The following is a 25756-nucleotide window of genomic DNA, read 5'->3' on the forward strand; positions in this document are numbered from 1 at the left end:
TTGTTTAATATTTTAAAACGAGGGAAGACATACAAATAGATTGAGAGCAGTTTCTTTCTAAAGATAATCAGAATATATCTCCTATATTTTAAACACTACAGGAACAGTCAAAAGTTTAAAATAAATGGTTTCCACATTTTTTTATTCCCATCTCTCCCCCTCACTATATGGTAAAATATTTTATCTGGCAACCACGTTTTCCTACTTTTAATCACACACATCATCAGGGCTTTTGATCAGCCTAACTAGTCTTCCTACTCACTGAGTTGCGACGAAAGCCTGGTCTAGGCACTTTTACCACGGCCATGTTTTTGCTAAGATCCCTACAGACTGTGAACTATGAAAACCAACCCCTGGCCCCGCTTGTGGGTGCTGCAGAGCCGCGTGTGAACTGCTCCTAGGAAACCGCGTCTCTGGGCGGGGTGGCCCTCGGGCCGTGGATCCGCCTAAAAGCTTTTCTGCCAGTGACGCCCTTGGTCTCTGGATGTGTTCAAGCCTCAGTGATTTTACTTTCTGGTTTCTTGTGTGTGCTTGAGATTCTTGGGAGAAAGCGTGTTGCAGATGAAAAATGCAGCCTACATGAAAAAGAGAAGAGGAAAGCCATTTTAAAATAACTTCCATGTAAGTTACTGTAATCAAAGTGCTGCTGCCTGTGTGTTCATAAAAAAATATGTGCAACGGCCCGGAGCGGTGGCTCATGCCTGTAATCCCAGCACTTTGGGAGGCCGAGGTGGGCGGATCACTTGAGGTCAGGAGTTAGAAACCATCCTGGCCAACAAGGTGAAACCCCGTCTCTACTTTAAAAATTCAAAAAAATTAGCCAAGTGTGGTGACGCGTGCCTGCAGGTCCCAGCTACTCAGGAGGCTCAGGCGGGAGACTCGCTTGAACCCAGGAGGCAGAGGATGCAGTGAGCCGAGATCGCGCCACTGCACTCCAGTCTGGGCGACAGAGCGAGACTGTCTCCAAAAAAATAAAAAAAAAAATTCAAATGCGAACCCGGATCTCATGGCGCCCCGGCCACGGAGAGCCTGGGGGAGTGGGATAAAAACGGTGCTGGGATGGGAGGGCGGCTTGTCCGCGAACTCCTCCCACCACGCCCGGACCACAGCCGCCGGCGCCCCGCTTCCGGGGCCGCCCTAAACCGCGGCCGCCGCTCCCTGAGGGACGGCCTGGCCCCGCGGAAAGCCAGGCTGTGTGGCCAGAGGTCACCAGCCCGACCCCGACCCCGACTCGTCCCGCAGCGCCCTGACCCCTTCGTGGGCGGCCGCGAGCGTCGCGGCCCGAGAGGGGCGGGGCTGGGGCGGCCGAGCTCTCGCGAGGTTTCGTCGGGGGCTGGCGGCTGCGGCTCGGCGGAGAGCGCGGGATGCGCTCGGAAAAGGAGGGGGCCGGAGGCCCTAGGGCGGCCGTTGCCGCGCGGGGCCCGAGCGGGAGGGAGAAGCTGTCGGCCCTAGAGGTGCAGTTCCACCGCGACTCGCAGCAGCAGGAGGCTGACACGCCGCCAACCTCGTCCTCCGGTTGCGGGGGCGGTGCGGGCAAACCTCGCGAGGAGAAGAGGACGGCCTTGAGCAAGGTGGGGACGGGGGCGGGGCGCGCAAACCTCGCAAGGAGAGGACGGCCCTAAGTTGGAGGGGGAGGCGGGAGTGGCGGGGGAGGCGGGAGTGGCGGGGGAGGCGGGAGTGGCGGGGGAGGCGGGAGTGGCGGGGGAGGCGGGAGTGGCGGGGGAGGCGGGAGTGGCGGGGGAGGCGGGAGTGGCGGGGGAGGCGGGAGTGGCGGGGGAGGCGGGGGCCGGGCCTCCCAGCGCGGTACGCGGTGCCTTTTGAGCTCCTCGTCCACGCTCCGTCGCGGTGGGAACGGCCGCGCGCTCCCCGCAGGTGGTCATCCGCCGCCTGCCCCCGGGCCTCACCAAGGAGCAGCTGGAGGAGCAGCTGCGCCCGCTGCCAGCACACGACTACTTCGAGTTCTTCGCCGCCGACCTGAGGTGAGGCCCGCCCCGAGGGGAGGAAGAGAGGGCGGAACCCAGAGCTCGGCGCCGGTGGCCGTCTCGTTGCCTTACGTTCCTTACCCTGATTTCTCGTTTATGGGAGTTGTGTGAGCTTTTTGAATAAATACATTTCAGTAAAACGTGTCAGTCCCGTCAAAGAAAAATACCACCAACAAAGAAACACAGATGTGGTTTACATTAAAAATGCGGGTGATTTTCAGGCGGCTAACGCTTAGGAAAACAGGTGCCTTTGAAAGTACCAGCGTTGCCCCCACCCCGGCGCCTCTCGGGCTTCCCTGCTCGTCCGCGGACGGGGCGCTGCGGGGCCGGGAGGGCGCCGGCTCTTCCTGTGGCCTCCACGCCGATACCGCAGCCAGTGCGGCTTTAAGTACCGGAGAGGGTCCCCAAGTCAGGAGAGTCTCTCGGCTCCACAGGTTCCTCTGGGAGTGCGCCCTGGCCTTGCCTTAGGGTTTCAGCCTCCGAGGACCGGTTCTGGGCAGTGGAGGAGGGACCTGAGTTCTGCCTCGTAAAGTTAACGTTTTGCGTTTGTTTTTGCTAAAGAATATCCAAGTTCTTACAATTAACTGAGATGATTTGGCACAAAAGTTTTATCTAAAGTAGTTTGTTGTGCCCAGAAAAGGAAAAAGAGGCTAAATTAATGGACTATTGTATTTTTCACTAACCATTTTCACTGTTATCTCTTATTTCAGTCTTTATCCTCATCTCTACTCAAGGGCATACATTAATTTTAGGAATCCTGATGACATCCTTCTTTTTAGAGAGCGTTTTGATGGATATATCTTCCTTGACAGCAAAGGTTGGATTATTGGTTTTTAAAAATCTATTATAATCTGTAGGTATACTAATGAAGAATTGCTAGAAAATTCGTGCTTTTTATTATTATTATTATTATTTGAGACAGGGTCTTGCTCTGTTGCCCAGGCTGTAGTGCAGCAGCCACAATCACGGCTCACTGCAGCCTCACACTCCGGCTCAAGCAATCCTCCAGCCTCCTAGTAGCAGGGACCACAGGTGTGTGCCACCATGATGGGCTGATTTAAAAAAAAACATTTTGTAGAGACGGGGGTCTCACTGTGTTGCCCAGGCTGGTCTTGAACTCCTGGCTTCAAGTGATCCTCCCACCTCAGCCTCCCAAAGTGCTGGGATTACAGACGTGAGCCACAGCATCTGGTCTATTTGTGCATTTTAATTAAAAAGTTCTCAGACTAAAATAAGATAAATTTTGATTGTTACTGTAATTATGTGCAGATATTAAAAATTGAAATTATTTAATTTTATTATTTAATCCAAAAAAAATCCAGAAATTCTGTGTAATAGTGACAGCCTATTTATGTATTATTAGAGAATGAAGGTTTTCATGAGTGAGTTTTTTGCATGAGAGAACTTGATCTTTTTAGGTTCTAAAACTAAATTATTTTACCTGTTTGATAGGAATTTTCCAAAATGTACACTGACTTCTATCTTCCTAAACAGCACTCTTCATGACTGTACCATTTATGATAATGTCACCAGGAAGTCACTGACTGCTGTTAAACAGCTTTGCCTGGGGAGACAGCAGTCTTCAACTCTACTCTGAATAGTTCCCTTACCAGTACTTCTAGGGTTCTGCTTTCATCTTTTTCCTTCTCTTCTCCTGTCAGGCTGTCTGCTGTTGTGTTCCTGGCTGTTAAGTTTGTGTACCTTTCACAGCAAGTTGTTTTCTGCCCTCCCATCCCCAGCCACCCTCTTCCGACTCCACGTGTTTTGACACTGATGAGTGTTTTCTTTTTCTCCAATGAGGGGTAAGGACTAGAATGTTAAAAAAATAAGCATTAGCCAAGCTAGTTCCTGTGACTAGAAGCAAATGTGATGCTTGAACTGACCTTTGTGTTCATTGCTCATTTATTCAGTAACTTACTCAGTTTCCGTTTTTCACTTAAAAAATATTGATGGGCCAGGCACAGTGGCTCACACCTGTAATCCCAGCACTTTAGGAGGCCAAGACGGGTGGATCACGAGGTCAGGAGTTCGAGACCGGCCTGAGCAACAACGTGAAACCCCGTCTCTACTAAAAATACAAAAATTAGCCAGGCATGGTGGCAGGCGCCTGTAGTCCCAGCTACTCGGAAGACTGAGACAGGAGAATTGCTTGAACCTGGGAGGCGGAGGTTGCAGTGAGCCGAGATCATGCCACTGCATCCCAGCCGGGGTGATGGAGCGAAAAAATATGTATGTGTGTGTACGTGTATATATATGTGTGTGTGTGTGTGTGTGTATGTAAAATATATGTAACACGGCCAGGTGTGATGGCTCACTCCTGTAATCCCAGCACTTTGGGAGGCCGAGGCAGGTAGATCAGTTGAGGTCAGGGGTTTGAGACCAGCCTGGCCAAGATGGTGAAACCCTGTCTCTACTAAAAAAAAAAAAAATTAGCCAGGCATCATGGTACGTGCCTGTAATCTCAGCTACTTGGGAGACTGAGGCATGAGAATCACTTGAACCTGGGAGGCAGAGGTTGCAGTGAGCCAAGATCGTGTCACTACACTCTAGCCTTGGTGACAGAGTGAGACTCTGTCTCAAAAAAAAAAAAAAAAGGTCAAAAAATTTATACCATACTGTTTTCCACAGTGACTGCGCCATTTTAGGTTCCCACCAGTAGTGAGCAAGGGGCCAGTCGTCCTCATTTCTGGTTATCTTTGTTGTCATTGTTGTTTTGTTTTTTAGAGATGGGGTCTCACTATGTTGCCCAGGCTGGTGTCAAATTCTTGAGCTCAAGCGATTCCCCCACATTGGCCTCCCAAAGTGCTGGGCTACAGGCGTGAGCCGCCGCCCTGCTGTTGTTTTTATGGTCTCTGGCCTAAGCCTGTGCTTTTGATGTCATATGCAACCCATTGCCAAATCCATTGCCATGGAGCTTTTCCCCTGTGTTTTTTCCCAAGTGTTTTATGGTTTCAGGTCTTATATTTAGGTTTGATCCATATCGAGTTACTTTTTGTATATGGTGTTATGTAAGGGTCCAGCTTCATTATTCTGGCTGTGGATGTCCAGTTTTCCCAGCACCAGTTGTTGAAAAGACTTTCTTTTCCCCATTGAATGGTCTGGGCACCCTTTTCAAAAGTCAGTTGACCAAGTATTACAAAGGTTTATTTCTGGGCTCTCTATTTTATTCCCTTGATGGATGTGTCTGTCTGCATGGCAGTACCACACTGATTACTTTCAGCTTTGGAATCAGGGAGTATGTCATCTGCCATTGAATGAGTATCCACTGTGTGCTAGACCTTGTGGGTGGAGCGGTGACTTGGACATCGTCCCTGCTGGTCCATTGCCCTGCCGTCCCCGAGTCTTGACTTTATTCTGGATAGTGGAGGTTGGCACAAAAACGTCTCCCAGTTAAAGGAGTTATAATTCAGTCACCTGACCATTAGTGACAAGTCAAAAAAAATGACTCAGTGGGTTTAGTGCCAAGGTAGCAGTGGGTAGCAGTGTACCATTTGATGATTAGCATATAGCCGGTTCTCTTAGTGAACGTTTCTCTTTGTGTATTTGCTTTTCCCCCACGTAGCGACAAAGTTAGTTTCTAATGACTTCCATTCTCTACTCTTATCAGAAGCAGATTTCACCTGGAATATTCTATAAACCCTTTGAAACCCTCTATTTTAGCCATGGTGTCTTCTAAGCAAAGTAATTTTTTTGAACTTAAATAACAAATTGATAGTTGAATTAACCTTTTAAAATAAAATATTAAGTGTAGCTAAGAAATCTGATTATTTAAAGGTATTCCAACAATAAATTATTTGGGATGGGGCTGGGGAGGTCAGGTTTATTGAGGTGTAAGTTACATATGGTAAAAGTCACCCTTTTAAAGTGAACAATTTGATGAATTTTGAACAACTTCAGTTACGCAACCACCATAACATGATGGATTGTTTTAGTAAATGTTCTTCTTACCATGAGTTCATCCTTGTTTAAGTCTGGAGTTTGCCATGTTAAGGTTGCAGGCGCTTGAAAGTGTAATAAAATTGTAGGTTTTTTAATCTTTTTTTTAATCTCTTACTGGAAGGATGAATTATAGTTTAAATAGTAATAATACATTGTCGTTGTTACACTTACTCTTTAAGTAAGCTAGGTCATTATTTTCCAAAATGAATGTAGTAGAATTTCAGAATGGCTTCTGGAACATGTTTCCTGTTAAAAGGCCTAGAATATCCTGCAGTGGTAGAGTTTGCTCCGTTCCAGAAGATAGCCAAAAAGAAGCTGAGAAAAAAAGATGCCAAGACTGGAAGCATCGAAGATGGTGAGCCCTTTCCAAGTGCTACGTTATGAAGCTGCCAAATTAAGAACACTGAGCAAATGTAATTCTCCCGTAGTTGGGAAAGTGTGTATTTATTTTCTTTCTGCTTTTTAATGTCTAGATCCAGAATATAAGAAGTTTTTAGAAACCTACTGTGTGGAGGAAGAGAAGACCAGTGCCAACCCTGAGACTCTGCTGGGGGAGATGGAGGCGAAGACAAGAGAGCTCATTGGTCTGTTTTGCTCATTTCTTCTCTTTTCTTTATTGAGAGATTTACTCGTAGAGGATATACGTTTTTTCTCTTTTTCTTGATTGTGATAACAAGTTGAAACTTGTTACAGGCTTGACAGAAATGTAGAGTGATTTCCAGTTTTGACAAAAGAATGGCAAGATGGCAGCATGGGAAAATATTTCTGAGCATTGGTTGATGGAGAGCACGTGATTTTTTTAGTTACGAGCATTTTAAGTTATGATGCTTCTGAATGAGCAGTGGAGAAGACACATGAATGGTCTGTTCCTGAGCGTCAGGGAAGGCATGTTGTGTCACGTAGTTGAAGTCAGCGGTCACAGACGGATGCCTCAGGAGCCCATAGGAATGAGATGTTTTGCTTGTGGTGAGGTCATGGTGCTGCTTCAACACAGATGCCAGGCTCCCTGAGCCAGGCCAACTTGTGGATAAGCCCAGCCAGAGCACAGAATCGAGTTTAAATCCAGCCTTCCACCCCATGCCCACAAGTGGTGTACTTTAGAAATAGTTACTTCCCAGTAGCATCGACATGAAAATCAGGCAAACTGTTGTCATTTAGTCCCAGACACACCTGGCAGTGTTTCTCCTCTCTGTGGATCTCCTTTCCTCAAAGCCCCCGTTCTTCACCTCTAATCTCTCCCACCCAGGCTGTGCCCTGCCCATCCATCAAGATGGATGTACTTTGGGAGGCCAGGGTGGGCGGATCACAAGGTCAGGAGTTCGAGATCAGCCTGGCCGACATGGTGAAACCCCATCTCTACTAAAGATACAAAAAATTAGCAGGGCATGGTGATGCGCGCCTATAGTTCCAGCTACTGAGGAGGCTGAGGCAGGAGAATCGCTTGAACCCAGAAGGCACAGGTTGCAGTGAGCCGAGATCGCACCATTGCACTCCAGCCTGGTGACAGAGCGAGACTCCATCTCAAAAAACAAACAAACAAAATTGATGTGACGTGACAGCCACATTGTTTATCGTTTATCTTCCTGTCTGTCTCCCACCACATAAACTCCCGTCTTATTTTGTCTCCCCAGTGGAACTATATTTTCATCTTCACGGTTGCAGCACAGAAAAGTTCAGGAATTTAGTAAATGTTGATTGAATTAATAAAAAAAGATCAATATTACTGAAATAGTCCATTCACTTTCTTCATTTGTCTGGTAATAAAGCTTTTTTTTCCCCACTCTGTTGCCCAGGCTGGAGTGCAGTGGCACAATCTCGGCTCACTGCAACCTCTGCCTTCCCAGTTTGGGCCATTCTTCTGCCTTAGCCTCCTGAGTAGCTGGGATTACAGGCACCTGCCATCATGCCCAGCTAATTTTTATATTTTTGTGGAGATGGGTTTCACCGTGTTGGCCAGGCTGGTCTTGAACTCCCGACCTGAGATGATCCGCCTGCCTCAGCCTCCCAAAGTACTGGGGTTACAGGCGTGAGTCACCACGCCTAGCCGTAATAAAGCTTTTGATCACTAAAGTAAACAAAATATGCTGAGGCTGCATGCTGCCTGGGCACTGACTCTGGGCCTCAGCATGGGGCCAAGTGGTGAACAGGTCGCACAAGGCCTCTGCCTGCCATCGGGGATGACAGGTAGGAAGCAAGAGCAGGACTAGTCCAGCCAGGGCACCTCAGTTTGTAATCAGTGCCACTGATGTGACAAAGTGGAATATGGGAGGGAAAGAGGTTGGGAGACTCCCTCCAAGACGGTGGAGCTGGAGCTGAGACTGGCTGTGGGAGGGAAAGAGGTCAGGAGATGAGCTGAGACTGGCCGTGCTGAGCAGTGGAGGAAGGAAGTGCCAGCGGCAGGGCCGGCTGCTGTTGCTTTTCACTGCAGGCGCAGAGTGCAGGCTTGTGGGGCTGGCACACATGGGTGAGGGCAGCGTGGTTGGAGGTTCGGGGCACTGCAAGACGTTTAGATTCATTCCAGGGCAACTGGAAGCCACTGGGGGAGTGGCATGGTCTGATTATTTGTCCCCGTCACTCTGGTGGTGTCACATGGGATAGACTGTGGATGCCAAGAGATAAGCGTGTGTTTTGGAGGTGGACTGGACAGGACCGACAGACGGATAGGGTGTGGGAGGTAAGGGGGCAGGAAGAATTAAGACTCCAGTGCTTAGCTTGAACAGATGGGTGGATTGTGGCACCATTACACACAAGGGAACATGAGGGTAGGACAATATTGGGGGCAAAGTCAAGATTTCACTTAAGAACTTGATAAACTGAAGAAGAGCTAGAAGAAGGAAATTAGACATTAATTACAGGCCTCGCCTCTCTGCCCCTCCCGTTTCCATCTCACTTTGTTTTAAATGTCCCCTTGCATAGGATTGGTCACTTTAGGGCTGTTTTGAGACATACCTTTTTGGGGCAGACACTTGGCTCCTGCCGGGGTGGGGAGAGGGGGGCATGTCCTGGCACCTCCCCGAGAGTCTGCTGCACAGCTAGTGCTTCACAAAAGTTGACTGAATGAATGAATGAATTAATGTGGCTTAGAATCCACCATCTCTGATGGGAGCGATTAATTCATTCCAGGACTTGGCTGTAGAGTCTTCCTTGTTTTAGTGATTGCTGTCTCTATGTATTAAAAATTGAAAGTTGGCCGGGTGCTGTGGCTCAGACCTGTAATCCCAGCACTTTAGGAGGCTGAGGCAGGCAGATCATGAGGTCAAGAGATTGAGACCTTTCTGGCCAACATGGTGAAACCCCGTCTTTACTAAAAATACAAAAATTACCTGGGCGTGGTAGCATGCACCTGTAGTCCCAGCTACTTGGGAGGGTGAGGCAGGAGAATCGCTTGAACTCGGCAGGCGGAGGTTACAGTGAGCCGAGACCACGCCACTGCACTCCAGCCTGGCGACAAAGTGAGATTCCGTCTCAAAAAAAAAAAAAAATTTAGGCAATTCATGGCAGATTACCTTTTTCTTTTCTAAGCTTTTGGCCTCCAGTGGATTCTTCTGCACAGGTCTGAGAAGCACATGTTAAATGGAAATATTATAAGCTCTTACTGGCAAGGACTCTGGAGTTGTTGGGTTAGTCTGTGTTAAATGGAAATATTATAAGCTCTTACTGGCAAGGACTCTGGAGTTGTTGGGTTAGTCTGGTGCATAGGCCTTTAGAGCAGACAGGCCTGGGTTCAGCTCTGAGACTTCTGTTTACCTGTGTTCTGTTGCATGGTTGTGCGTATTCTGTCTGATAAATAACATACTTTTATGATGTGTAGAACACTTTCTTATTCAGGGTCTTATGTACTTTTCCCGTGATCCCTGTGGGGTGATGGGGCAGACATTTTATAGCAAGAGGAAGGTGGCAAGCGGAGTCTGGGGTCAGCCTCCCCGCACATCCAGGTGGTCTTGCCCTGCTCCTCCTGGCTGACAAGTTCAGGCCTTCCACAGAGCAGAGCAGAACCCTGGCTGATTTGAGATAATTTGCCCGTTGCAAAGAGCTGACCATTTACCTGAGCCAGTGTGCTGTACTCACCCTGAGCCAGAGTTCATGGTCAGCCCAGGGACCCCGGGGGAGTGTTCTCTGTGGCAACTGTGTCTGCCACGAAATGTGGCATCTGTACCCGCATCAGCTCTTCCCTACAACCACTGTGCCTGGGGCAGGGCTCCTGGGACAATCAGCTCTTCCCTACAACCACAGACTGTCCCTGGGGAAGGGCTCCTGGGACAGGTGCCATTTCATCTATGATGTCAGGGTGGCAGGGGTCCTCAGTTCCAAGTAATGGATCCATGGCCAGGGCTTCTCCTATGATTCCTGATTCATTCCTGGTCCTCAGAATTCCAGAGATGATGTGTCAATTTTCAGGTACATCCAGGGATTCTTCCCAGCCGTGTTTAGTCTGAGATCTTACAGACCCACAGAATAGACCCAGACCGTCATCCCCCATCCTGTTTGTGTCCTTGTGTTGGTGGGATGTGGGGCCTGTCCACCTCAGTGCGAGTCCCTCTGAGGCGGGGCCTGTGGGGCCTCCAGCTTGCCTGGGCACCCACATCCAGGTCAGATCTGACAGGTCAGGCATGAAAGTGAAAGACCAAGTTAGAGTCTGTAGAAATGTTCATTCCCTAGTAGTTGGTGCCTTTTCTGAAATCAGCAGCGCCATATGGAGTCATTTTCTTTTTCTTTTTCTTTTTTTTTTTTTTGAGACTGAGTTTCACTGTTGTTGCCCAGGCTGGAGTGCATTGGCGCAATCTCGGCTCACTGCAACCTCCACCTCCCATGTTCAAGCAGTTTTCCTGCCTCAGCCTCCCGAGTAGCTGGGATTATAGGCACGCGCCATCATGCCCGGCTAATTTTGTATTTTTTCAGTAGAGATGGGGTTTCCTTATGTTGGTCAGGCTGGTGTTGAACTCCCAATTTAAGGTGATCTGCCCACCTTGGCCTCCCAAAGTGCTGGGATTACACGTGTGAGCCACCACGCCCGGCCCATGTGGAGTGATTTTCTAAACTGCAATCCAGAGTTGTGTGTCTTATCATTGGGATTTTATGGAGTATATATTGTAAGACATTACAGGAATCCATGTTATGTTAAAACCGTTGCTTGGAGAACGGAAAACGAAAAAGTTCTCAGAATATGTGATGTATCAAAGTAAATATATGTTATTTAATGATTTAAGGCACCTACAAAAATATCATCTTGTAATATTTTAAGCCTCTCTTAAGAATCAGGAATTATATGTCTACTATCTATAAAATTGTTGATACTTTCAAATTACTTGACCTGACAGTAATGGAATAAAAACTCCCCTGGAGACAGTGTGTAAATTTAAAAAGTAATGATATGGTTCCCCTATTTATTTTAATGATTACATTGAAAACAAGTATTTAAAATAAATCTTTCTTTAGGAGTTAAATACAGTATTACAATTTTTGTGTTTTAGCTAGAAGAACCACACCTCTTTTGGAATATATTAAAAATAGAAAATTAGAAAAGCAGGTAGGTCTGGCCTTTACCTGATGAACACCCTCCCTGCTTCTGCCATTCTCATCCAGGCAGTTTATACACATGCTCTTCCATGTTTTTAGAGAATTCGAGAAGAGAAGCGAGAAGAACGGAGGAGGAGAGAGTTAGAAAAGAAACGTTTGAGGGAAGAGGAAAAAAGAAGAAGAAGAGAAGAAGAAAGATGCAAAAAAAAAGAGACAGATAAACAGAAGAAAATTGCAGAGAAAGAAGTAAGGATTAAGGTAATTCTGAGGAAACATTTCCTTTTTCCACAAATAGTTCTGCTATAGTAATTATATTTTTACATATCTTAGTTCTTTAGAATTTTGAAAACATTCTGAATTAATCTAATATTGTGTTGATATTTTTTTCCATCTTTTCCATCTTTCTTTCCATCCTACAGCAGTGGTTTTCACAGTGTGTCCTGAGCCCTGGGAGTCCTCAGGCTGCTGTTGGGTGCCTGTCCTCCTGGGTGTGCAGTGGGGAGCACACCCCACAAGAGCCCCACGCTGGCACACGTTGGGCTGCTGCTGATGCTCTGTTTTGTTTTGTTTTTTAACTTTGCAACTTTCATTTTCGGCTCAAGGCACACACGTGCAGGCGTGTTACATGTTCATTGTCAGCTCAAGGCGTACACGTGCAGGTGTGTTATGTGTTCATTTTCGACTCAAGGCATACACGTGCAGGTGTGTCACATGTTCATTTTCAGCTCAAGGCGTACACATGCAGGTGTGTTACGTGTTCATTTTCGACTCAAGGCGTACACGTGCAGGTGTGTTACGTGTTCATTTTCGGCTCAAGGCGTACATGTGCGGGTGTGTCACATGTTCATTTTCGACTCAAGGCGTACACGTGCAGGTGTGTTACGTGTTCATTTTTGGCTCAAGGCATACATGTGCGGGTGTGTCCCGTGTTCATTTTTGGCTCAAGGCATACATGTGCAGGTGTGTTACGTGTTCATTTTCGGCTCAAGGCGTACACGTGCAGGTGTGTCACATGGGTAAATCAAGTGTCACTGGGGTTTGGTGTGCAGATAATTTTGTCGCCCAGGTAATCAGCACAGTACCTGATGTTTTTCAGTCTTCACCCTCCTCCCATTCTCCACCCTCTACATTTTCCTTTAAAAAAAAGTTTTCCTCCCAGCACTTTGGGAGGCCAAGGTGGGCAGATGACGAGGTCAGGAGTTCGAGATCACCCTAACTAACATGGTGAAACCCTGTCTCTACTAAAAATACAAAAATTAGCCAGGCATGGTGGCGGACGCCTTAATCCCAGCTACTCAGGAGGCTGAGGCAGGAGAATCACGTGAACCTGGGAAGCAGAGGTTGCAGTGAGCCGAGATCGCGCCATTGCACTCCAGCCTGGGCGACAGAGCAAGACTCCGTCTCAAAAAGAAAAAAAATTTCCTGGCCGGGTGGGGTGGCTTACACCTATAATCTCAGCACTTTGGGAGACCGAGGCAGGCGGATTACTTGAGTTGAGGAGTTTGAGACCAGCCTGGCCAATATGGGGGAACCCCATCTCTACTAAAAACACAAAAATGAGCCGGACGTGGTGGTGTGTGCCTGGAATCCCAGCTACTCAGGAGGCTGAGGCAGGAGAATCGCTTGAACCCAGGAGGTGGAGGTTGCAGCGAGCCGGGATCGTGCCGCTGCACTCCAGCCTGGGCGACAGAGCGAGACTCTGTCTTAAAAAAAAAAAAAAAAGTTTTCCTGATTAAAAAATACACATTTGAAAACCACTGGTTTTGCCTTTCTGTGTGAAGGCTGACTCAGAACCGGGTTTTATCATTTCTTTTGTGGTAGCACTAATGAGTTTCTGTATTTCTTGCTGAGTTCTTTCTGTGACTGATACATTCATTTATGAGGGTGGTTTAATACATAGAGGGAATTTTTCTCTGTGTGAAATGTGTTGGCCAGAATTGGGACCAGCCATTACCTCCTCAGTACTAAACCTAGATTTGAACCTAAGGTATCACTCATTACTTATTATTTATTGAATACCTTATATTCAATAAAATTGTATAATATGAGGGAAAAAATGAAATGTCAGGACTTGGGGAAGGAAGATAGGTTAGGAAAAGGTGGGGAAGAGATCACTGAACCATAGATTTGTTTCTGATACGGTCAGCAGTCAAAAACAGAAAAGCTGGCTGGGTATGATGGCTCATTCCTGTAATCTCAGGACTTTGGGAGACCAGGGCGGGTGGATTGCTCTAGCCCAGGAGGTCAAGACCAGCTTGGGCAACAGAGAGAGACCCTGTTTCTGTTTTTTGTAGAGATGGGGGTCCCACTATATTGCCCAGGCTGGTCTTGTACTCTTGGACTCAAGTGATCTTTCTGCCTCACCCTCCCAAAGTTTGGGGATTACAGGTGTGAGCCACCGTGCCTTGCCTGGTTTAGCTTTTAATAAGCATCTGTGCTCAGTATGGGGGTCTTTCACTTCTAAATCATGTGGAAAATTGAAATTCTTTTAATGCCTGAAAAATGGAATCTGTGGAGAAATGCAAAAGAAGGTGTATCAACAGCTTAAAGACAGATGGCTCATGGCTGTTTTGCTATTTTTTTGTTTGGTTTTGGTGGGGGGGTTTGAGACAGGGTCTCAATGTGTCACCCAGGCTGGAGTGTAGTGGCGCAGTCACAGCTCACTGCAGCCTCTACCTCCCAGGCTCAAGTGATCCTCCCGCCTCAGCCTCCCATTACGGGGGTGCACCATCATACCTCAATAGCTAATTTTTAAAAAGATTTGTAGAAGTGGGGGTCTCACTATGTTGTCCAGGCTGGTCTTGAACTCCTGGGCTCAAGCGATCCTCCCACTGCTGGGATTAGAGGCATGAGCCACCATGCGTAGCACTCATGGCTATTCTTAATAAAGAGAAATATGGTTTGGGAGGCCGAGGTGGGCGTATCACGAGGTCAGGAGATCGAGACCATCTTGGCTAACACGGTGAAACCCCATGTTTACTAACAATACAAAATAGCTGGACATGGTGGCACACGCCTGTAGTCCCAGCTACTCAGGAGGCTGAGGCAGGAGAATCGCTTGAACCTGGGAAGCAGAGGTTGCAGTGAGCTGAGATCACGCCACTGCACTCCAGCCTGGGCGACAGAGCAAGACTCCATCTCAAAAAGGCTGGACGCGGTGGCTCACACCTTAATCCTAGCACTTTGGGAGGCTGAGGCAGGCGTATCATGAGGTCAGGAGATCAAGACCATCCTGGCTAACACGGTGAAACCCTATCTCTACTAAAAATACAAAAAATTAGCCGGGCGTGGTGGCAGGAGCCTGTAGTCCCAGCTACTCGGAAGGTTGAGGCAGGAGAATGGCGTGAAGCCGGGAGGCGGAGCTTGCAGTGAGCCAAGATTGTGCCACTGCACTCCAGCCTGGGCGACCGAGCAGGACTCCATCTCAAAAAAAAAAAGAAAAAAAGAAATATGGCACACAGAACAGCTCAGCTGTTTAATGTTCCTCTGAGGATGCTAAGCAGTGAGCTTATGTGTGGCCACATGGGTGAACACACACAGGTGAGGGCTGGGAGGGAGCACAGCTGCCCATTCGCTCCACTTGGCCATCGGAAGCCTTGCAGGGCGTGGCAGAGCTGGCCTGCTCCCCAGCTCATCTCCAGCGGCTCTGGCCTGCTTCCCAGCTCGTCTCCAGCGGCACTGGCCTGCTCCCCAGCTCGTCTGCAGCGGCACTGGCCTGCTCCCCAGCTCGTCTCCAGCGGCACTGGCCTGCTCCCCAGCTCGTCTCCAGCGGCACTGGCCTGCTCCCCAGCTCGTCTGCAGCGGCACTGGCCTGCTCCCCAGCTCGTCTCCAGCGGCACTGGCCTGCTCCCCAGCTCGTCTCCAGCGGCTCTGGCCTGCTGGTTTCTCTTGAATGCACCAGCGGATTCCACCTCAGGCCTCCGCACGTTTCCCTCACAGGGACTTCCCCAGATGTGCCCGTGGCTCCTTCTTGGCATCTGGTCTTAGTTCCCGTCTTGGCTCTGCAGAGAGCCCTCCTGGACCCTCCTCTTCCTGCATCTCTGATGCTTTACTCTCCCTTCGTGTGTGTTCATAGCCTTTGATGCTACCTGAGGTTTTCTTATTCCTTTGTTTCCTTTTTCATATTTTTGCCACTGTTCACAGCGTTCCCCCTTGACCACCATTGCCTCAGGTGGCGCATCAGGCACGAGTCCCTTCAAGGCAGGGGCACCTCTTGTCTCATTCACAGCCATTCCCTAGTGCCTAGCACAGGGTCTTAGTCCCTGGTTCGTGCACACAGCTCCTCAGACCCCGGGAATCTGCAGTAATATGAGTGTCTTATATGCCAATGAGAGGACTAGGGGCTGGGGGCCCCAGGCAGCTTCAGGATGGGGACTAATTGCCAGAAAGACCAAGGCAGGACTAGAGGGTTGGGACTTTCAGTCCCACCCTAGCCTCCGAGAGGGCAGAGGGCCTAGAGAGAGGTCACCGGTGGCCAGTGACTTAATCAGTCACACCTACATCATGAAACTTTAATAATGCCTAAAGACAGGGCTTCCAGGGGCCAGGCACGGTGGCTCACACCTGTAATCCCAGCATTTTGGGAGGCCGAGGCGGGTGGATCCCGAGGTCAGGAGTTTGAGACCAGGCTGGCTAATATGGTGAAACCCCGTCTCTACTAAAAATACAAAAATTAGCCAGGCGTGGTGGCACATGCCTGTAGTCCCAGTTACTCAGGAGGCTGAGGCAGAAGAATCGCTTGAACCCAGGAGGCGAAGGTGCAGTGAGCCAAGATCGCGTCACTGCAGTCTAGCTTGGGTGACAGAGCAAGACTCCATCTCAAAAAAAAAAAGACGGGGCTTCCGGGTTGGTGAGCACATCAAGGTGCTGGGGGCGCGATTACTGCATGGAAGCTCCAAGCACCACTGCACTGTACCCCATACCCACTTTGTGCATTTTTTCCGTTTGGCTGTTCTGGGTTGTATCCTTTATGATAAGCCAATAATCGAGAAGACATTGCCTTTCTGAGTTCCGTGAGTCATTTCAGCAACTTACCAAATCTGAGGAGAGGCCATCGGGAACCCCTGAATTTATTGCTGATTGGTCAGAAGTACCGGTGACACACTGGGACTTGGAACTGTCATCTGAAAGGGGGGCAGTCTTGTGGGACTGAGCCCTTGACTTGTGGGTTCTGGTGCTAACTCCAGGTCGGTGGTCTCAGAGTTGAGTTGAATGTGGAGCACGCAGCTGGTGTCAGAGAGGTGGTATTGAAAAAGACGTACAGTGTCAGAAATGTTATAAGAACAGTTCCTAGGCACACAGGATATTTGTTGAATGGGTGGATGGAGATTTGCACTTCCTATGGCTCACATTTATTGCAGACATATTACTGTTGCAATTTTTATAAAAGATGGACAGTTACCAGAAAGGAAATGTTTAAGTTCCCAGATTCCACATAGGCAGAATAAGAGGACGTTCACAGCTGACACGGGGCCCACGCTTGATGAGAAGCGGCTTCCAGTGCTCCACCTTGCATGATGCGTTGTGTTCCCAAGTGAACGCGTGTGATTGAATGCATCTGTGTATGGTCTTGCTATGCTGCAATTATGAGTGAGAACAGAATTCTCAGATGTACACCTTCCATTTCTGTTCTACAAATGATCTGTGGTGCTTCCATTTCTTTTTTTTTCTTTTTTTTCTCCCTTTTCTCAAGTTAGCTGAGGTGCTTTAGTTTCAAAAACTATACAGAGAGCAGGGAGAAAGGCCCAGGGGCATACAGGGCAGATGAAATATGTCATGGCGACTTGTTCATTAATTCTGTTTCAGTAAAGAGAATAATCAGTGTTTTGAAAACTATAAACTATTCTAAAAATCAATAGGAAGCAGCCTTTTAAAAAATTTTTTTTCCTTATTACAAAACTAATACTTGTCTATTTCAGGAAAACTAGACCCTATAGATGAAAGGAAATAAGGTCATTTCAGTTCTGCCATCTAGAAATAATCACTGTTGGCCGGGCACGGTAGCTCATGCCTGTAGTCCCAGCACTTTGGGAGGCCAACGCTGGGGGATCACAAGGTCAGGAGTTCAAGACCAGCCTGGCCAACATGGTGAAATCCCGTCTCTACTAAAAATACAAAAATTAGCCAGGCATGGTGGCAGGAGCCTGTAATCCCAGCTACTTGGGAGGCTGAGGCAGGAGAATTGCTTGAACCAGGGCGGCAGAGGTTGCAGTTAGCTGAGATCAAGCCACTGCACGCCAGCCTGGGTGACAGAGTGAGACGTCGTCTCAAAAAAAACAAAAAACAAAAACTACAAAAATTAGCCAGGTGTGGTGGCACGCCCCTGTAGTCCTGGCTACTCAGGAGGCTGAGGCAGTAGAATCGCTTGAACCCAGGAGACGGAGGTTGCAGTGAGCCAAGATTGCGCCACTGCACTCCAACCTGGACGACAGAGCGAGACTCCATCTCAAAAAAGGAAATAATCACTATTAACACAGTGCTGCAGAGCCCTTTAGATGGTGGTGTGTGTGTGAACATAAATAGAAGTGGGGGCTGGGCACGGTGGCTCACGCCCGTAATCCCAGCACTTTGGGAGGCCAGGGTGGGTGGATCGCCTGAGGTCAGGGGTTTGAGATCAGCCTGGCCAACATACTGAAACCCCGTCTCTACTAAAAATACAAAAAATTAGCTGAGCATGGTAGTGGGCGCCTGTAATCCCAGCTACTTGGGAGGCTGTGACAGGAGAATCACTTGAACCCGAGAGGAGGAGGTTGCAGTGAGCCAAGATCGTGCCATTGCACTCCAGCCTGGGCAACAAGAGTGAAACTCCGTCTCAAAAAAAAAAAAAAAAAATTAGGCGTGGTGGCGCATGCCTGTCGTCCCAGCTACTCAGGAGGTAGAGGCAGGAGAATCAACTTGAACCCTGGAGGCGGAGGCTGCAGTGAGCCGCCTGGGCGACAGAGCGAGACTCTGTCTCAAAAAAAAAAAAAGTATAAGTGAGGTTGTGGTGCATGTTCTGTTTTTTAGCCCTTTATTCATTACATGAACATCTTTGTATCACATTAACCTACCTTACTTTTCATGACTAAAAAATACTTCATTCACTGAATGTTCCACCACGTATTAAACCAAAAACCTCATTTTTGGACCTTTAGCTTTAATTCTTTGCTGTGCAAACATTTGGCTTCAACATTGGGGTATATTTGTAATTATTTCTTTAACAGCTTCTTTTAAAATATGCTCTTGAGGTGACATTTTACTAACATTGTAATTTCTCAGCTTCTTAAGAAACCAGAAAAGGGAGAGGAACCAACCACAGAGAAACCAAAAGAAAGAGGAGAGGAGATTGATACTGGAGGTGGCAAGCAGGAATCCTGTGCCCCCGGTGCAGTCGTAAAAGCCAGGCTCGTGGAAGGCTCGCTGGAGGAGCCCCAGGAGACGTGAGCTTGCTTTCATTGTTATGACCTCGTCAGCTCCCAGTCATGGTGACGTAGGTTTTGTCAATACGAGTATGCCTATTTCACACTGTTCTTGGAATCCAAGACTTTCCAGAGTGTGCGAGTACACGTTAGCCTTCATTTCCCATCAGCGTGGCAGGAACTTGGTGAGCTCGTCTTGTCTGCAGTCTCAAGTCTGTCTTCAGATCGGGGTATTTCTTCCTGTTGTTTGCTTTGCTTTTGCCTCCATGTCCTCCTTTTACTCCTGAGCCACCTCCTGGATTCCTGCTGTTGCATGTCAGGTTTTCAGGATCTGTCTTCACAGTCTTTCTTTGTTTTTTGTTTTTTTTTTTAATTTTTCTCTGTGATATCTTGCCCTTTGCTCTTTTATCCCCCTTGCAATTTATCTACAGAATTGCATATTTGGGAACCCCTCTTATAGGGCTGGCAGATGTTTTGTGATAGAGAAACAGAATTTTAAGTGCTGTGATCCTTTGGTTGAAGCTGTCCCTGGCTCCTCTGGCTGTGGATCTTGACCAGCAGCTTTGGCTGTGCACTGTGGGTCCTCCCTTTTTCTTTTCCTTTGCTGCATATGACAGTGCAGCTCTGTGGAGGGAACAGCTCTGTGGAGGGAGCTCATCTGCGAAAGGGACAGACACAGCAGTATCTGACCAGTGGGCCAGAGAGACCAGCCAGATGCCAGTCAGGAGGGATCCTGTCCCTGTTGCTCCTGGCACGCACCATCCTCAGGGCCCCAGGCACCTGGGCTTACTTTCCCCTCCAGGACTCCTGCCCACTCACCGCATCTCACCACCCACAGTCTCCTGGTGCCCAGGCCACTTGGCTCACAGGGGATGGTGGACGTGGATTTTAGGTGGGGAGACTAATGGGGTTAGGCTGCCAACTTCCCAGAGTCACGGTCATAGGTGTGATTTCTCACTGCCTTTCGTTCAGAGTTGATGAAGTATTTTTTCTACTTCTTGGGAGTTTTGGTTTATTGCTTTGTTTATAAAATTTATATATGATTATCAAATCCATGATTGTGAAGCACTGTGATTATGTTCCAGGTGTTGTTACTGTGACTGTTTATGACACAGCAGTGCCTACTGCCACGTGTCTGGTGTGAATTCATACTTAGTTACAGATCCTTATGGTCCCCACCAGCCCTGCCAAATGAGCGAAGCAGCCATTTATTTACTATTCACTTAATATTCTGATAAATGTATAAAGATAATTAATCTGCCATTATTAAATGTCAGTTAATTTTACTCTGCACATCATGATGGATGTGCACCTGGGCTCCCAGGACAGCCACTGGACCACTTTAGTCTCAGTCACTTTATCTGTAGAAAAGAAGGTTTATTTTATTTTATTTTATTTTTATTTTACTTTTGAGACAAAGTCTCGCCCTGTCGCCCAGGCTGGAGTGCAGTGGCACAATCTCGGCTCACTGCAACCTCCGCCTCCCAGGTTTAAGCAATTCTCCTGCTTCAGCCTCCCGAGTAGGTGGGATTACAGGCACCTGCCACCATGCCCGGCTAATTTTTGTTTTTTTGAAACGGAGTTTTCCTCTTGTTGCCCAGGTTGGAGTGCGATGGTGCGATCTCAGCTCACCACAACCTCTGCCTCCTGGATTCATGCAATTCTCCTGCCTCAGCCTCCTGAGTAGCTGGGATTACAGGCATGCCCCTCCATGCCTGCCTAATTTTGTATTTTAAGTAGAGACAGGGTTTCTCCATGTTAGTCAGGCTGGTCTCGAACTCCTGATTTTAGGAGATCCGCCTGCCTTGGTCTCCCAAAGTGCTGGGATTACAGGCGTGAGCTGCTGTGCCTGGCCTAATTTTTGTATTTTTAATAGAGACAGGATTTCGTCATGTTGGCCAGGCTGCTCTCAACCTCCTGACCTCAAATGATCTGCCTGCCCCTGGCGTCCCAGAGTGCTGGGATTACAGGCACATGCCACCACACCTGGCTAATTTTTGTATTTTCAGTAGAGAGGGGGCTTCACCATGTTGACCAGGCTGGTCTCCAACTCCTGACCTCAGGTGATCCCACCCACCTTGGCCTCCCAAAGTGCTGGGATTACAGGCGTGAGACACCACGCCTGGTCAAAAGAAGGTATTTACTTTGGAGGGTTATTGAGAATTAGAAAATATGTATAAAAAGTACCTTAGCATGGCCAGGTGCGGTGGCTCACACCTGTAATCCCAGCACTTTGGGAGGCCAAGATGGGGGGATCATGAGGTCAGGAGATCGAGACCATCCTGACTAACACAGTGAAACCCCGTCTCTACTAAAAATACAAAAAAAATTAGCCGGGCGTGGTGGCGGGCACCTGTAGTCCCAGCTACTCGGGAGGCTGAGGCAGGAGAATGGCGTGAACCCGGGAGGCGGAGCTTTCAGTGAGCTGAGATCGCGCCATTGCACTCCAGCCTGGGTGACAGGGTGAGACTCGATCTCAGAAAGAAAAAAAAAAAAAAAAAAGTACCTTAGTGTAAGGCATATTGCCTATCTGTCACTCAACTGAAATGACAGATATTATTACTATGATTTATTCCTCTTTGTAGTGGTTTTTATCAGTGTCTGCTGTGTGCCCATTGCAGTGCAGCCTCAGCAGTGCAGCGCTGAGCACTTCGCACCGGTCCCTGTTGTCTGGGAACCTGCGGTCTAGAAAGGAGGGTGGGCAGCCAACCGGCAGTTTACTGCAATTGCTGATCATTTGTGTTGAATCATAGGTCACACAGCAGCAGTGATAAAGAGCACAGGGATGTGGAGAGATCTCAAGAACAAGAATCTGAAGCACAAAGACACCATGTGGATGACGGCAGGAGGCACAGAGCTCACCATGAGCCTGACCGGCTTTCCAGAAGGAGTGAGGATGAGCAGAGATGGGGGAAAGGACCTGGCCAAGACAGAGGGAAGAAGGGGAGCCAGGACAGCGGGGCTCCAGGGGAGGCCGTGGAGAGACTGGGAAGAGCGCAGAGGTGTGACGACAGTCCAGCACCCAGAAAAGAGCGACTGGCAAACAAGGTTTTTATTAAACCCAAAAAGAAAAATGTGTCTGGCTGTCTTAAGGTCCAGGCTGCACGCTGACCATGTCGCCCCCACTTGACCTTGTGTCTTGGGGAACGCGGTGCTTTGAGCATTTTCAAGAGCAGTTATTCCTGAAAGTCAGATCCTAGAGTGAGACTAGTCACCATCTTTTCTCAGAGAATCAAATTATTTTTCACCAGGAAAAAGAAAGATTTTATTTAGTATAAAACTAGCACGTTTATATGATTCACTTGAGAATAAGATTATTAAGTTTACCCTTGAGACAGGAAGGAAAGTTTTAATGATATTTCATGGAGATTTCTTCCACATTATTAACAACATTCTGATTATTAGTGAATATTCCCATGGCTGACAAACACCTGTAAGTTAGTTCTGCATGGATGGTGAGCACAGGACTGTGGTTACCCCCTTAGCCAAGCAAACAGCTTTTTTTTTTCCAGAAGCTAATTTTTGTTCAGATTGCATTTTCCCAGCGCAGCACTACAGATGGCATCACCTTTCTGACAGCACCAGGCCCCACCCCGGCCTCCCAGCAAACTGAAGGCTCCCTGGGGTTCCAGTTGCCACTCACCTCCCTCCCCATGTCTAACCCCTGGCAGCCACTGTCTGTTCTCTGCCTCTGTGATTTTGTCATTTCAAGAATGCTTGATAAATGGAAACACACAGCATGTGAGCTTTGGGAGTGGGTTTCTTCACTCAGCCTAATTCCTTTCAGATCCTTCCAGGTTGTGTGTATGAACGATGTTCACTTTGAAAATGTTTCAGTGTAGCTGGGCTTGGTGGCTCACGCCTATAATCCCAGCACTTTGGGAGGCCGAGGCGGGCAGATCACCTGAGGTTAGGAGTTCGAGACCAGCCTGGCCAACATGGCGAAACCCCGTCTCTACTAAAAATACAAAAAATAGCTGGGCGTGGTGGCGCACCTGTAATCCCAGCTACTCAGGAGGCTGAGGCAGGAGAATTGCTTGAACCTGGGAGGCAGAGGTTGCAGTGAGCCAAGATGATGCCATTGCACTCCAGCCTAGGCAACAAAAGCAAAATTACGTCTAAAAAAAAAAGTTTCAGTGAAGTCGAGGCTGAAAGCCAGAGGAGAGCCTTCTTGTCTTCACCCTTGAATGAACACCTCTAGAATACTCCACAGTTTCCTGGGGTTGCCTGGACCTCGGGGTGCACAAAGTACAGCCATGCGTCTTTTTGATAGGGAGTTGCTCATAGCAGTCCTCAGTCTTCAGTTGCCTTATTTTAGCAGTGGTGAATGGCCTGGTGTTCCCCCCGACCTGAGGGGGGGGGGGATTTGCTCCTCTGTTTAGCCTCACAGTGCTGTGATGGGAATGAGGCGCTGTGTGCAGGAGCTACTTTCCCGGGAGCATGGCATTTGTCATGTACTTCTAAGGTCAGGCTCCATGCTCCATCTGTGTATACAGGTATTGCCCTGGTTAGAAGAAGAATTGTCGGCCCGGTGCGGTGGTTCATGCCTATAATGCCAGCACTTTGGGAGGCCAAGGCAGGTGGAACACCTGAGGTCAGGAGTTCGAGACCAGCCTGGCCAACATAGTGAAACCCCATCTCTACTGAAAATATAAAAATTAACCGGGCATGGTGACACATGCCTGTAATCCCAGCTACTCAGGAGGCTGAGGCAGAAGCATCACTTGAACCCAGGAGGCAGAGGTTGCAATGAGCCCAGATTGCACCATTGCACTCCAGCCTAGGCAACAAGAGTGTAACTTTGTCTCAGAAAAAAAAAAAAACAGAGCTGTGCATGCTGGCTCCAGGCAGCCTGTCTCTGCCCCACAGGAGTATTCAGGTCCAGGGGCCTGCTGAGCCTGTTCCACCCCTCCCACTGGTCAGGTTCATACCAAGGAAAAGAAAATTAAGTTAAACCCCCTGGTGGTAACCAGATGTGGGCTTCCACACACAGTCCAGGAGGAGGTAGAGGTGAGCTGGTGAATCCTGGAGAAGGAGTGCATGAGATGTGCCCACATGGCCGTCCTTGCAGCCCACACTTGGGCTCCTGGTAGCTGTTGGAGGCTAAGGCTGCAGCTCTGCAGGGAGAATAGGCAGGGAGCGGGAGGCACGTGGAGCAGGAGGCTCAGGGAAGCTGGAAGCCGTCTTCCTCCTCTGCCACCCCTTCAGTGCTGGGGCAGGGCTGGTGGCCCCATCAGGGAGGAATTGTGCTGCTGTCGCTGCTGACACTGGCCTTCAGGGCCACTCCATGCTTCCTGGCTGTTGCCTTCTTCAGGCCCCAACAGCTGCCCTTCATGGACTTCATGGGTCATTTTTATTGCTTCGCCTCCAGGAGTTTAATAAAATGATGGGGTGATGTTTTCTAAAAAGGGACCAGTTCAGTTTCCCTGCTGGTAGATGCTAGGCAGGGATAAGCCCCGTGGAAATTGCTTACTACTCATGTTAATAAGTTTTAGTTGGCAGATCTGAAACCATCTCTGAGGGTCCACTTTTGTTCACTTCCAAACTCAGAGGGGGATGCCGTGATTGTACTGTTCCCACAGATTACATGTTCCCACAGATTACATGTTCACTTCCAAACTCAGAGGGGGATGCCGTGATTGTACTGTTCCCACAGATTACATGTTCTTGTTTGAGCAATAACATTTGCCCAGATAGCCAGTGTTTACATGGCTTTTTTAATTGCCTTAGAATGCCTGGTTTCTGAGATAGTGCTGTGAAAAAAGGGCTGATTTTTAGCTGCCTGGTTGATTTTCTTTGGACAATTCATATCATCAAGTTCTAGAAGTACAGGGAGATATTGACCCTTCTGTGTTGCCACCTCTTGGAAGAGTAACATGCCCTCTTATCCTGGCAGGACCGGCCAGCCTTGCAGCTGTATGATCCAGGAGCTCGCTTCCGAGCGCGAGAGTGTGGCGGAAGCAGGAGGATCTGCAAGGCAGAAGGTTCGGGGACTGGTCCTGAGAGGAGGGAAGAGGCAGAGTGAGTCACTGCACGCACCTGGCCTCCATGGACGAGCGAGGGCATCCCAGAAACGTGTAAATGACCGTGAGTGTGACTGGGAAGGAGAACTTACTCCTTACCAGGAAACTGGAAGCTAAAAATACAGAGGATGACACAGAAACACGCAGAAACCATTCTAAAGAAAGTAGTGATCTTGTATTAAATTGAGCAGAATTCTCACAGATTTTACCATTCCTGTTATAAACTAGTATTTGTTGTTTAGCCAAAACAGAAAATGATTTCCACTGGATAGTAGAAAAATACGTGTAAAATAGGGAAGAAAGTTAGTATTGGATCAGTGTGAGTCCTGAAGCACTTTCAGTGCTGTGAGAACGACATCCACTTTGGGTTTCATTCGTTTGTAAGCAGAGGAGCTGTCAGTCACTCGTGCTTCTCGGTGGCCTCTGAGCCATAGTGTCGAGTAAAGAGCAGTTCTTGTTTGTTAAAACCTTTGTGAGTCAGCCATGCCTGCAGAGTGTGCTGTGTTTTAGTCCTGGTAGGAATATTTATCAGAGCTCACACTATCTAAAACCCAACAGCTGCAACTATTGCCCTTTCAACAGTTTTGCCACTGACCGGATAAAAACGGTTTCAGTCTTTGGATAGATGTGTTTGTGGTTTGTAACTGTTAGGTTTAAACCATGGTTTAAGAATTTGCCCAAATAACAGAAATTTTGTTCGGGAAGGGATAAACTAAGTATAGCATATAGAGCATGTGTTTGAGTTTTAGATACTTTATTTGTAAATACTTAAAATAGCTTTCTGAAACCGTGCATTCTGTAGTTTCTTCCTTTCAGTGAAATTGTTAAATGTTAATGTATTTTTGGCACTGCGATTTTAACCGTTTATTAAATAAAAATTTTGTTAAAGAAGTACTGA

General features: G+C 48.1%; 1 protein-coding gene across 12 annotated transcripts; it reads left to right on the forward strand.

Annotated features, from left to right (window-relative positions):
• The first annotated feature begins 559 nt into the window (after positions 1–559).
• On the forward strand, positions 560–25749 carry UPF3A (UPF3A regulator of nonsense mediated mRNA decay). Of its 12 annotated transcripts, none has more exons than XM_054447125.2 (10): positions 560–1571; positions 1873–1979; positions 2693–2799; positions 6178–6276; positions 6395–6505; positions 11393–11448; positions 11538–11696; positions 18696–18856; positions 21589–21883; positions 24732–25749. In XM_054447125.2, exons 1-10 carry the CDS (start codon positions 1365–1367, stop codon positions 24858–24860), a joined length of 1431 nt encoding a protein of 476 aa, XP_054303100.1. In that variant the 5' UTR covers positions 560–1364; the 3' UTR covers positions 24861–25749. The 12 variants fall into 12 exon arrangements, 11 of the variants coding, with proteins under 11 accessions (XP_054303100.1, XP_063506756.1, XP_054303101.1 ...); XM_063650686.1 differs by having other exon boundaries at positions 21589–21725; XR_010123501.1 differs by lacking the exon at positions 18696–18856 and having other exon boundaries at positions 21589–21725; positions 24732–24896.
• Positions 25750–25756: the final 7 nt, after the last annotated feature.

Source organism: Pongo pygmaeus, chromosome 14 (genome assembly GCF_028885625.2).
Source record: "Pongo pygmaeus isolate AG05252 chromosome 14, NHGRI_mPonPyg2-v2.0_pri, whole genome shotgun sequence".
Taxonomy (NCBI): domain Eukaryota; kingdom Metazoa; phylum Chordata; class Mammalia; order Primates; family Hominidae; genus Pongo; species Pongo pygmaeus.